This window comes from Helicoverpa zea, chromosome 20 (genome assembly GCF_022581195.2).
Source record: "Helicoverpa zea isolate HzStark_Cry1AcR chromosome 20, ilHelZeax1.1, whole genome shotgun sequence".
Classification (NCBI taxonomy): domain Eukaryota; kingdom Metazoa; phylum Arthropoda; class Insecta; order Lepidoptera; family Noctuidae; genus Helicoverpa; species Helicoverpa zea.
Window position 1 is genome coordinate 11,414,834 of NC_061471.1, and position 12,681 is coordinate 11,427,514.

At 40.5% G+C, this 12,681-nt stretch overlaps 2 protein-coding genes across 3 annotated transcripts in view; both read left to right on the forward strand.

The window, feature by feature from the left end:
- Positions 1-4,889, forward strand: part of LOC124640250 — a 29,841-nt gene extending 24,952 nt beyond the window's left edge. Inside the window, exons 4-5 of one of the 2 annotated variants that reach the window (XM_047177931.1) lie at positions 849-1,082; positions 1,515-4,889. In XM_047177931.1, coding sequence (XP_047033887.1) covers positions 849-1,082; positions 1,515-1,606 — 326 coding nt within the window. In that variant the 3' untranslated portion in view covers positions 1,607-4,889. The remainder of the gene's footprint in view (positions 1-848; positions 1,083-1,514) is intronic. The other variant, XM_047177932.1, reaches the window with a different exon arrangement.
- Positions 4,890-6,654: 1,765 nt separating this feature from the next.
- LOC124640187 (sodium channel protein Nach-like) lies at positions 6,655-10,201 on the forward strand. Its single transcript, XM_047177853.1, has 10 exons — positions 6,655-6,945; positions 7,474-7,689; positions 7,885-8,050; positions 8,149-8,276; positions 8,350-8,476; positions 8,554-8,703; positions 8,781-8,952; positions 9,262-9,436; positions 9,521-9,627; positions 9,892-10,201. Exons 1-10 carry the CDS (start codon positions 6,734-6,736, stop codon positions 10,041-10,043), a joined length of 1,605 nt encoding a protein of 534 aa, XP_047033809.1. The 5' UTR covers positions 6,655-6,733; the 3' UTR covers positions 10,044-10,201.
- Positions 10,202-12,681: the final 2,480 nt, after the last annotated feature.

Here is a 12,681-nt window from a genome sequence, read left to right on the forward strand (position 1 = left end):
TACCATGCATGAAACAAAACTAGATACTGGTCTGGTCATTTCTGCGCCCCTCCAGGGTCTGCGCCCTGTGCCTGGGCACCGCTGGCACCGCCCTAGTTACGGCACTGCTGAAGCATAACAGCTTCAGATTCCTCACTTCAAATGCTATGTTATACAGATAGATAAACAAACGTTGTACACAAATATCTCTACGTTACGTTATACGTCTCTACAATCGTACATATCACGTTAGCAATGAATAAAAAGAAACTATTGTAACGCAAGTTTTTACGTTTGATTGTGTGATACAGTACCTGCATGCGTGTTCATTAGGATCTGCTGTTGTAATTTGCTTTAGTTTTGTGACAAGTAGGTACTGAATACATATCGTACAACAATAGGTTGCGCCGTTAATGTGTCACAACCTTATTCTAGCAGCTATTGTCCGCCTGTGACGTAACATTGCATTCATCGTGTGAATTATAACTATATAGCTTAGTTTTCACCATTCGAATTCTTGTCTTTCTTTTGGACGATTTGACTAACTATACCCTATCTTATGGGGATAAGTGCTATTATGTACTTACAATGGGGACTTTTAATATACATAACCAGATGTGCTCATCTTGATCATCTGCACGATTAAAAGGTTTCTCAATTTTTCTTTAACTTGACCAAGAAGACCATTGGTCACCATTTTTGTTCTACGACGGATTGGCCAGAAACCAAGACAATCAGAGACCTCAAATGTCGAACCTTTTGACATTAGGTTTCACAATATCTGTAGTATCCAAAGCTCCTGAGCCCTGGCAATGGTTCGATGATGTAGAAGCGATAGCATGACTGATTGCGTTGTGTCCGTGCGACAGTGCCGGCGACGCGGCCGGGGTGCGGCGCGTGCAGCCAGCGCGAGCTGGAGTACTGCGAGACGCGCGTGCTGGCCGACCACTGCTGCTGCGAGCGGCGCTTCGTGCGCGAGCCCTTCCCCTGGCTGCCGCACTCCTGCTACGTGGGCGCGCGCCGCTGCCGCCCGCTGGCGCACGACTGCGCGCAGTATGCCCGACTGCGCGACTGCTGCTGCTACAGGAAGCTCGCTGAACGATGTATGTAACTATTAAGTTTCCAATTCCTAGGTTACGTTACAGCCTTTTTATCGTCCCACTGCTGGGCACAGGCCTCCTCTCGCACGGAGAAGGATTGAGCATTAATCACCACGCTTGCTCAATGCGGGTTGGTGATTTCAGACTTTATAGTCCAGGTTTTCTCAAAATGTTTTCCTTCACCTTTTTTACCAGCCATTGGTGTCTGAGAAATATGTAGTAGGTACTTAAAAAGTAGGTAGGTACTTACACACAAATGTAGAAAATTGCATTGGTACTTGCCTGACCTGGAATCGAATCAATACACTCATACATGGGAGGTTGTTGCTTTACCAAAGGCCACACAAGTTCTAGGTGAAAGAACAAAATTGATCAATCAGTCAAGCTCAGAAAAACGTATCGAAAGTTAAAACAGTTTTACGTGTCTGTTTCCAGGGAAGGGCATCCTGTCGAAGTCGACGCGCGTGGGCGTGAGCGGCGTGTCGCTGCTGCTGCTGTCCATGCTGCTGTTCGTGGCGTACCTGTGACGGCAGCTGCCCCGCGCCGCGCCGCCCCCCGCGCTCGTCTGATGCACGCGCTGCTCTCCTCACCCCTCAGTCAACCTGTGGACCGCTCTGTTCCGATTCGACATGTATTTACCCAAATTAGTTTAGTGCAGGAGCCTGAATAGCTCTTTCCTCAAGAAAATGTCTATTTTTGTCGTCATCATTAAGGTGTTTCTAAGTATTTATTATGGATGATTGGTACCTAAGTATATCTTCTTACGTTTGATGTCGAAATAGTAAAACTTATAAACGCACAGATTTACTGTAAATATGTATCTCGATACTCGGTGTTGAATCGATAATGTCACCTCACTAGTTTCATAACATTCACTAAACCAAAATCATGAAGCTAAGTATTACAATTTAATGATAAAGCTAGGTTGAATAGAATTAATTAATTAAATGTGAATATCCGTTAACGCAATAGCGTCTAAAGTGTATAGAGTAGCAAATAGTTCTAAGAATTAAGTAAGTATATCGGGTGTGTCGTTCATAATCACATTAAATGAAATGCTTTAATATACTGGTTAATTTATGTCGATTAACACAAAGAAAAAAGAAAAATACGTAAAAATAAAAAAATGAATTTTTCAAACAAAGTAAATAGAATAAAAATGTGCGAAAATTAGAACACCATGTAACAGTCAGTAATTACAAACAACTGAAATTCTCCCTTGAACACTGACAGCTGTCAACTGATCAAAACGTTCGATACTCCTAACTTTATCTCTGCTTTACACATGATGTTGTAAATTATAAAAACGAAAAATGACTCCTGTGGTCAAACCAGTGAATGAATTATATAGGTTATTTTTTTTACAATTCGCCATAGAATACCATGAAGTATAAGCGATAGGATTTAATGTGATTGTGAACGACACACCCTGTATGAGAAGGGATCTCATTCTCAGTGGCGATGACCAGCATAAACCTTTAGTAATAAGTACCTACCTAAGTACAGCAGAAAAGCATCGACGTTTATGAATTTTAATTTGTCTTAGCATAGGCGACATGAAAAAAAGCACCGGAATGTATCCACACAAGTACAAGCGTTAATATAAGTGTCGATGTTAGTTGTCTGTCTGTGCGTAGCCTTGTTTGTATCTCTTCAGACGTAGCTTAAGATACACTGAGCTACACCCGCTACCTGCAGATAGGAACCGTAGAGTGCACTGCGCACGCGACGCTATAACTCATACTTACTGATAAATAACATGGTACATTAATAGATAAAATAAATAAGGAGTTGCTTGATAAGTACTAAGTTCACATTAAAGCTACGCGACTCAAAATCATGTCTTTCATGTATCAAATGTATGAAATCCTTATTTATTTGGTATTTAACAGTCCTATGAATTCCTTTATCGACGAAAACACTTTTCCTATCTCCAGTTACGTGTTTAATCTTGCATCAAAATAGTTTTTTAACTAAGTGCAAATCTTACTTATTCTGTAATCTCTAAGCTTTGGGTTTGATTCGGAACTGAGTTTAACACTAACATACAATCCTTCGTGTACCTAACCATAAGGAATATGCCCAATCGGCATTCGATTTGGCTATCGCAGTGAAAGAGATTGAATAATATAAAATGTTAAAAGATCATGTTTGTGACAGCCAGCAGTGATAAAGCTCATTTCGGAAACCAGACCAACTGTTAATAATATAGCAAGTAACCCTAATTAGGACCCTAACCACCGGTACCTTGGACCCTGGGCCGGATATCGGTGGCCATCTATTTTTTATATATTTAAATGTTTTTTTTTTTTTTGAATTTAATATTTAAAAAGTAAAAAATATGTTGAGTAATCAATCAATAAATGAACTAGCAAGTAAAGATATAATAATAGTTAGATAGGTATCGTTAAAAACAGATCATCATGAGATCTTAGATTATACAAGACATAAACGGGGAATCTGTAGTTTGTACATGTCGATGTTAAAAAATAAGATATTGCTAACTAAGTACCAAATAGACAAGTTTATGAAACATCTTTGTAAATACATGTAGAGCGAACGATGCGTATATATTCGAGAAATATGTATAATAGATTAAATAATATAAGTAGCAAATGTTTCGTCTAAGATGTTCTTGTTCAATGGTTTTAAAACCTACATAACAATGTATCTCACTTTAAATCCCAATAGGCAACTGGATAAATACCTGAACTGTTACCCTTGTTTTATAAACCGTAAACAGGAAACTAATAATGTACCGCCAATCTGAGTGTGTTTGATTCTGAATAGCTAACAATTTCTTATATTTTAGACTAGACTTGTAGTTACAATGGCTATAAGCTATTAGAATAGCAAATATACGATATTATGTAAATACAATACAAACACAATATGACAGAAAGTCAATTGTTTTTCAACAGAGACAATCGCCTCACAGCGCACTAGCCAAATTTATTCAATGAATCTTTCTACATAGTATTAAAATATTTACGAAATACTGCGTTACCATCTCACGCGTACCTACTAAAGTATCATTGTATTGACAAGGCAATGTTAATGACGAAACTACCGATATCGATTTATCTCAGGCAATGTATGGAAACATAAAATTCTGACTTTACCGTCAACATAAAATCTATGCCACTCACACTTGACAATATAATGGCTACCGAAGTAAGCTAATTAACTGATATCGTAATTTATTGTAAGCCGACATTCACCGACATTGTACATATAGGAGTCGTGGACACACCGCACGATAGTATAGGATGTACCTACCCAGAGCTGGGGCCCGATTCTCCTAAGTTAATAATGTCAAAATCGAATAGAAATTGAATCGAAATATGATCGCAATAGCAGTTTTAAACATATCAGGCATTCTGCTACTAATTTAAGACCAATCGTATTCAAACTTCAACTTCAAACTTCAAATATTTATTGCAATCATGAGTGTTACAAGGTGTTATAAAATGTAGAGGTACATACATGATACCCTGTTAGGGCGCAGCAATTTTAATATACAATTACTTACAAACTATTTAGTTAATCTTATATATTTAGGCACAACTTATATATTTACTTATATATATTATTATATTCGTATATCCCTTTATTATTATACTATCATTATATTTATACTACCTCTATTTGCTCTAACATATTATATTTAAATTGTTTTATATTGCACACTATCTTACTGTTTAGTTCTGTCCTCGAAAAACTCTTTTAAACTGTAATAACATTTTCGGATTAAGTATTTTTTTAATTTATTCTTAAATATATTGAAACTGGAGGTTTCTTTTAATTGTTTTGGTATTTTGTTATATATCTTAATACACATTACATAGGGCCCAGAATGAAATATAGAAACGACATTCGATTGGTTTGCGATTGGTCTGCTATTTTGGTGAGTTTGGTCTATACGGTAGTTTGCTCTACAATCATATTGCAATCGTAAATCATTTGCAGACAAAATGATTCATTATTGAATGACAGAAAAGGATGAAAACATTTATTTCAAAGAAAAAATAGCGGAATGCCAGATACGCTTCAATTGTAATTGAGTCGGGATTGAATCTCAGTCGAACGTGAATCGTATGACGCTTAAGTAAAATTAGGAGAATCGGGCCCCTGGTCTAATTAAGTTAATTTCACATTAGGGAATAATACGGTAGACCTCGTGACATTTTAACAGATTTCATGTGGGCACACGTGGGCAACAAGTAACTCATCATCTATTGACTGTTGATGTGACCATTAGAGACCACTAGAAACACATAAAGGTAAAACACGGTCTGGTTAGTGTACACGTAGTCAAAACAAACATGTCATCTATAAATGCAGTTTTCTGTTTGACAAAGCTTGGATCTTTAATTACATATTTGACATACCTATTGAAGGAAATTAATCTAGGTCAGTTCAAAGGACGAAAACGGTTAAAATATCACGAGCATCCCAAATTTACGAGTAAGGATAAGCAATTGTATGTACATATAACAAAAGAAAAATCGCGATAAATAGAGCTTACTAACTTTAAGTTATTCATTGCGCAGCCAAAGGCTCTAGTTGTAAGTCAATGTTCATTGTTTTAGAGTTTTATTTATTTACTTTCTTGTTTTGTGGAGAACGTAGTGTTGTGTCTTGTGAGGAGAGAGTTAACTGAAATGATAACTGAAGGGTTAACTGACCGTTGTCACTTGTGGAGTGTGAAAGGTTTAAAACTTATTTTTATAGATCTTCTTGTGAATGAATGAATATATTTGGTCGCTGTAAGTATAAGCTGTATTTATATTTAATTATAAAAAGTACCATCTTACTACATGTCAAACATATAGTAATAAAGCATAGCATAGCTACGCCGGGCGTACCCAAAGAGCTCATAACAGAAACCTAGATGTAAATAGTAATAACTAGTGAGTAAGTGTTCAGCTCATGACACATCAAACATATTCTAAAGCCATGCATTACATTACCGCGTAGTCTATGTATATTATATCGTAAGCATCACATTATGTACCCCTCGGTGTTTCATCCGTAGTGACACTTCATAGAAATGTCTATCGATGTGAGTGAAATAAAAGTTACCAAAATGGATTCGTGTTTTATTGAACTAATAACTACATATTTCAGTGCCAATGTGGCACTGGTAAATGCTGCTAAATACCAAAACCGGCCAAAGCGAGTCAGACTCGCGCACGAAGGGTTTCGTATCTTCAGAAAAATCATATTTGTTTTATGAAATCCCCCCAAAATAAAATTTATTATAACCCATTTTTCAGTCTAAGTAATAGGGTTTTGTTTTACCCTTAAATCTAGCTCTTTCAGATAACTAAATCATGTACTATATTACAGTCAGATACTCTTTTAAAAAACAACCAGTTAACAACCAGTGCCGCACTATTAATTTATCTGCGACTAAACAAATGACCTACTATTTAATCAAATTAAACATATCAGTAATGTTAAATATATGGTGTGCACTATCAAGCATGTAGTCACGCGAGCAAAGCACACGGCTGTCAAGTGTCAATAACTTAAACATGCAATCGTTCATCATCACGAGCACACTGCGCACGGACTAGCGATGTCCCTAGTATTTTGAAACTTGAGTCAGTTGTAAAGTGAAGGAACGGACGGAAGAAATAAGAGACGAGATGAGGACAGTGGATCCGGAGCTGTGGTGTCGCTCGCTGAAGAGGCCGTGCATGCAGGAGGCGCGGCGCTCGCGCTTCGGGCAGCGCGTGCACGTTGGCATCGAGGCTCGTCTGCGCCAGAGCTTGCGGGATGCTGTCACCGAGTTCTGGACCAACTGCTCCCTCGCCGCCGCCAAGTATTACAACATCGACAAACACCAGACATGGCCACAGTGAGGAACCAATTACAATAAACTAACAATTCCTTAAATAGTAGTAGGTACCTACGGGTTCTTTATGGGGTCAAAAACATCGAACAGGTGTAGTTAGATTAGATAGAGAATGAAAAATAAAGTGGAGGTACATAAAACGAGCTAAAATAATATTTTTTAATGTTCCGACTAAGCCTTTGGGGTTTCTTCTAGGCCTTGATAACCTTATCACGTCAGTACTACACTATAGTTCGGCCATTCAGAGAATGCGTTCCTGACACGTCGCGATTGAACTGACGACGTAACTACATTCATTGATTATTGATATAATAATGTTGTTTTAATGCTCCTCAATTGTTAAAACGGTAAACAACCAGCAAAAATATTTTTATCGTAACTGCAACGCCATTGCAAAGTTACGTCGTCAGTTCAATCGCGACGTGTCAGGAACGCATTCTCTGAATGGCCGAACTATAAGAAATTACATTAGGCAAAGGGAGAGAAATATATTTATGTTGTGTACCTATGTTCTACATCTTTATTTTTAAGCATTCCGTACGTATTCTTGCTGCTATTCTCGATGGCGGTGGGCTGGACGCTGTTGTCGGACAACCACGTGACGTACAACGACCGGCCGCCGCTGACGGTCAGCCGGCAGCCGGACGACACGTCCGTCGGCTCGCACAGCTTCCCCGCCGTGGCACTCTGCAGCAACAGCATCATCAGCAAGGCCGCGCTGCGCAACTACTCCGCCTACTTATACACGTATGAGAACAGCCAAATGAACTGCCTTACTGTTGGAAACTTAAACGTCATGTTGCCCGTTCAACACAGTTACTAACTGTTCTATCTGATTTATGCCGTACCTTTCTTTCCATTAATGTCAGACAGGATTCTCTTTCACGAATATTATATGCTACCTTCATTATATGCTACCTACACTGTGTGTGTCTGTTGCAGCCACCCTAAGAACAATCAGTACGGCTACCGGCGGAGTGCGATCGAGCACAACCTGCTGGACTGGGGCGCGCTGCAGACGCTGGTGCTGCCGCCGCTCGACGTCAACTTCGACAAGTTCATCGCCGACGTCGAGCACCACCTCAACGTTACCGATATCATGCTCCGGGTACGTTTTTTTTCTGGAGTTCTAATAATATGCAAGGCCACTATGTTCACTATCATGTTTTTGACTAATGCTACCAAACTCGTATGTTTTAAGTGCAGTTGTCTGGGAACTGCTCGGAGATCCTGCAACGTTGCAGTTGGCGAGGCAAGTTGGCAGACTGCGGCAGTTTGTTCGCGACCAGGCTAACCGCATTAGGATTCTGCTGCGTCTTTAACTCTAGATACCAGTAAGGGCCAACAATTGATCAAGTCAACAGTAGAAGAACGAAAATAGATAAAAGCGATTTCTCTGTTTACCAGACCCATAGACGAGCACCGAGCACCCTTTATGTTAGACCTGATAGGCCAGGACTACGGCCTGGGCGTGGTCGTGAAGGAGACACGAGACGACTTCGCCTATGTACGCCGACCCGCTTACGGCATGGAGGTGGATATGTTTCACTTCGAATACTAATGAATAAATTCCTCTAAGTAGTGGGATGGGTTCTGATGTATCGTGTGCAGTTGCTGTTGTTCCAGGGAGACGAGTTCCCGCTGCTGGAGAGCGGCGACGTGCGGATGTTTCCCGTGCCGCGCAACGCGTCGCTCTTCTTCAACATCCGCACCTTCTCGCAGTTCCCCGCCGAGGAGATCGCGTACTATCCTGATGAAAGAGTAAATAGTGAAACATCTGATGAGTTATGAAGAATATGAGAGCAGGGGGTTGTAAAGCCTGTTGTGTGTGGTTGTAGCGCGGCTGCCGACTGGAGCGCGGCGGCATGTCGTGGTGCCTGGCGCAGTGCCGGCGCGACACGGCGGCGGCGCTGTGCGGCTGCGTGCCCTTCACGCTGCAGCCGCAGGCGCAGCACCACGACGCGCCCACCTGCACCGTCAACGAGCTCAACTGTCTTAACAAACACAAGGGTAAACCTGATTCATTGTATTAGCTACCTAAATAATCGTACTTGTACAAAGGGATAAGCCCCCTCTCCGGAAAGGGTTTTCAAAAGATTCGTCTCAAACTGGTTCCTTTAAATTTTATCTAAGCAACGCGCCGGAGTCATACTTGCTACTAATAAAGATTTAAGTTTATATGCAAACAAGGTATTATAATAATATGTAAGTACATACATGTATGTGTTAGTGTAGCCTGAAATTAATGAAGTTTCGATTTGATTTTCAGGCGCTTATTGGAGTATCCATTATTTGTTGAGCATTACATATTGTGTTTAGAGAAGTTCATGTACCTGTTCCCTGGCGAGGACGCGGGCCCGGAGCTGAGCCAGGAGCTGCAGGACGCCATGGACTGCTCGCACTGCCGGGTGCAGTGCACGCGCCACCAGCACTCCGCCAGCATCTCCTACTCCTTCTACACCGCCAAAGCGCGCATCTTCCGCAATTTCCTCACGTGAGACTATTTCGGGCTTGATAAGCTATAGGTACTGTTCTATGTCGTCGTCGTCTATGACCTATGTGTTGTTGGTACCCGCAGCGAGAACCTGCCCCTGGTGAACTCGACAACGATCCGTCTGTTCTACAGCGTCGTGCACCAGCCCTGGTACAAGGTGGAGCCCCAGGCGCGCTGGTATGAACTCTTCGGTACGCCACAGTTCTGTTATTACGAGTGTATGTCTCTATGACATCAAATCATTCTTATAACATAAATATTAGAAAGAACCTTAGCATTTATGCCTCGTAGTGCAATGAATTATTTTTATATAACAATAATAAAAGTATTTTATAATCTTATTAATCTATCACTTATTTCAAGGTAAGTACATGGTTGTAGCAAGATATCCTGTGGATATTATCCTGAAAAGTATGTCATTGCTTGTATTGACTGATTCCTTTGTAACATTGCAGTGAAACAAGGTACGCAGTGGGTGGTGGTGACGGGCGTGTCGCTGCTCACGTACTCCGAGCTGCTGTTCCACCTGACCATCAGATGGGTGCACCACTTCAGGCGCCGCACCAGGCTCGCCAACAACGCGCGACTACTGGCGCCATCTAGGTAGACCTTGGTGAGACTACACATGTGCAGCGCCATCTAGTTTTAAGGCTGAGCTATGGGAAAGATTCTAATAAAGAAAAGCTTATTAGATGGCGCTTCAGTCTATTGATACAAAAATAGAGTTATTATAATGAGAATAAAAGTGTTTGGCTAGAACTTTAATCCTTTTGTTTTATTCCGGTTACAGTATTCATCAGTTAATCAGAACAGTCTGGTCACAAAATGCAGGATATAAGTTGAGCCACTTAATTTAGCCATCATCCGTGACGCTTTTATGTTATCAATTAAAGCTGTTAAGGGGGGACTTTGGTTGAACTACGAGCTTTCGCTTTCAAAGTATATATGAAAGAAAAACGCAACCCTTCTTTGCAATCGGGATAAAAAAAAAGATTTTATTTCACTGATTGAAAAACAGGCTTTATCTAGTTATTGCATCAGGGTTCGTGAAATAATTAGAGTGAGTGTAGTGTGTGGCATGTGACACGGCAGCAGCAGTGACTGGTATCAGCGTCCATACATCAGGTGGCAGCGTGGGCGATGCCACGCGATAACTGCGTCGCTGTAAATACTTGCCACTTGTAGGTACTGGTGGAGTACTCCGCAGCCCACACGACACCAGACAATGCCTGGCACTGAATTACACCTCCATTCAATGTGAACTCTGTAACTCGATGCGCGCCGATCAAAGCTGAGGATAGTTTCAGTGCCTCTGATTATTTATTGAGCGTTCTGAGTGTAGTCTGGCCTATTTTATCATTGTAATGAGTCAACGTCACACTCACGGCTGCAAAAATATACTTACGTTCTTAGTATTGGCATTTATAGAGTACTCAGTACTTACAACATAGTGTTCCCTACCATTCACATATTACTTGTTCATAGCCTGTAGATATATCTTTGGGCCTTCGTGATTCATTCTTTAGTTCAGATTGTATTCTTAGAAATATATTGGAATGCACATTATAATATTTAATTACACACGCATAAATTATGATTGATTGAAAAAACTTTGATGATGCCTTTGTGCTTTGTGGCATAAATACCAATTTGGTAATCTCAAGCCGCATCTCCCCGAGTGATTAGACGATAAGGTCGCAGAATCATTATTCAAAATTCTTGTTAGTGTGAACCACTTGATGCATTATGTACTCGGAAACCAACAATCATTTACATATTACTTAATTAAAACCTTGAGGGAGAAGTGAGCCGACCTCCAGCTGTTATATAACAACAGACATCAGCTGGTTCCGCCCGCCCCTGGCGCCGGGCACCGGGGTGGGGGGGGGGCTCAGCATGCGCGTTCCGTGTCTAGGAGCGAGCACCGGGCGGCGCTGGACAGCGGCTCATCGTTGACATTGTTATTGTTTGACATGAATTTATAATTATTTGTCAAAAACTGCTGTCAATATTTGGTTATTTCTTATGCAGTTGACTGGCTCGTGTTGTAATATTTATCTACACTTTAAAATCGTTTGAAGATATTCACTGCATGTCTTTAATCTACAGCGCACACATCCTCCCCAGCTGGCAAAAAGTTTGCGATGCCTTCAACCCTACATTATTTAACTAGATCGACTTGTCTCGACGCCCTCAAAGTTCGCTCCGGACATTATTAAGATGTCTGTTTACCAATACATACCTATGTATATTCTACCTCTCCTTCCCAGAAATACCTACCTTTAGGTACCTATGCCTAGAAACATTGAGAAGACGCTTTTATAAAAATTGTGTGTTACAAAAATTACTAAAGCTATAACCATAACCAACGCTTTTCACTTGTATTGTATTACCTGTTTTAAAAACATTCCCATATAATCAAATTAATCAAAATGAAAACAACAACGTGTTAAAATTCCAAGCCTCTTTTATATTACTACTAAATGTTATCGTAAAATATTACGTAGCTTAAAGTTATCATTAATAATAAAGGCTATAAAATGCTGAGCCGACGAAATGTGGCCTTGGAAAGTCGTGCTGAATGTCAATATCGTACAAATACTTTAGGTACGTACTTATCGGCTTCGATGGGACGCTTTGATTCGTGTCTGTTAGTTAGAAGTGTATGTGGGTGTCAGCAATCTCTCTCGGTGGGACCTTACACTCAATTACGCCGGTCCACGTCTGCCGTGTCTGCCATTACTGGGCACGACCGAGTTCCGTACGGACGCTCAGTGTGCGCCCGACATAATCTATTTATTTACGCTCACGAGCAAAACAGCTTCGAATACTAATCCCAGTACCGAGTATCCTACCATGAAAAGCTTGCTTTATGAACGGTTTATAAGACAGTATCATCGTACGAATAGTTGTCTCATGGCGTATTCTGAACAATATCTAAGGTCTTTATGCTCCGGACAGGGTCAGCAAAACTTTAAGTTGCTTATAAATCACATGTTTATAAGAGGATTTCATTTTAAGTTGTTTGTGGAGAATTTTCTGATTTGACAAGAAGCTAACTAATATGGGCACTTAATATAGACAAGTAAAAACAAGATATCTGCATGATATCGATGACGGAGCCGTACATCACGCAGATACTGCACCCCACACCGACACTACTCTCACATCTATATCAGCTCTCACATACACATGTGCAGACAGTATGTACTCCACTACACTTGCATACATTACAATAAATCCAA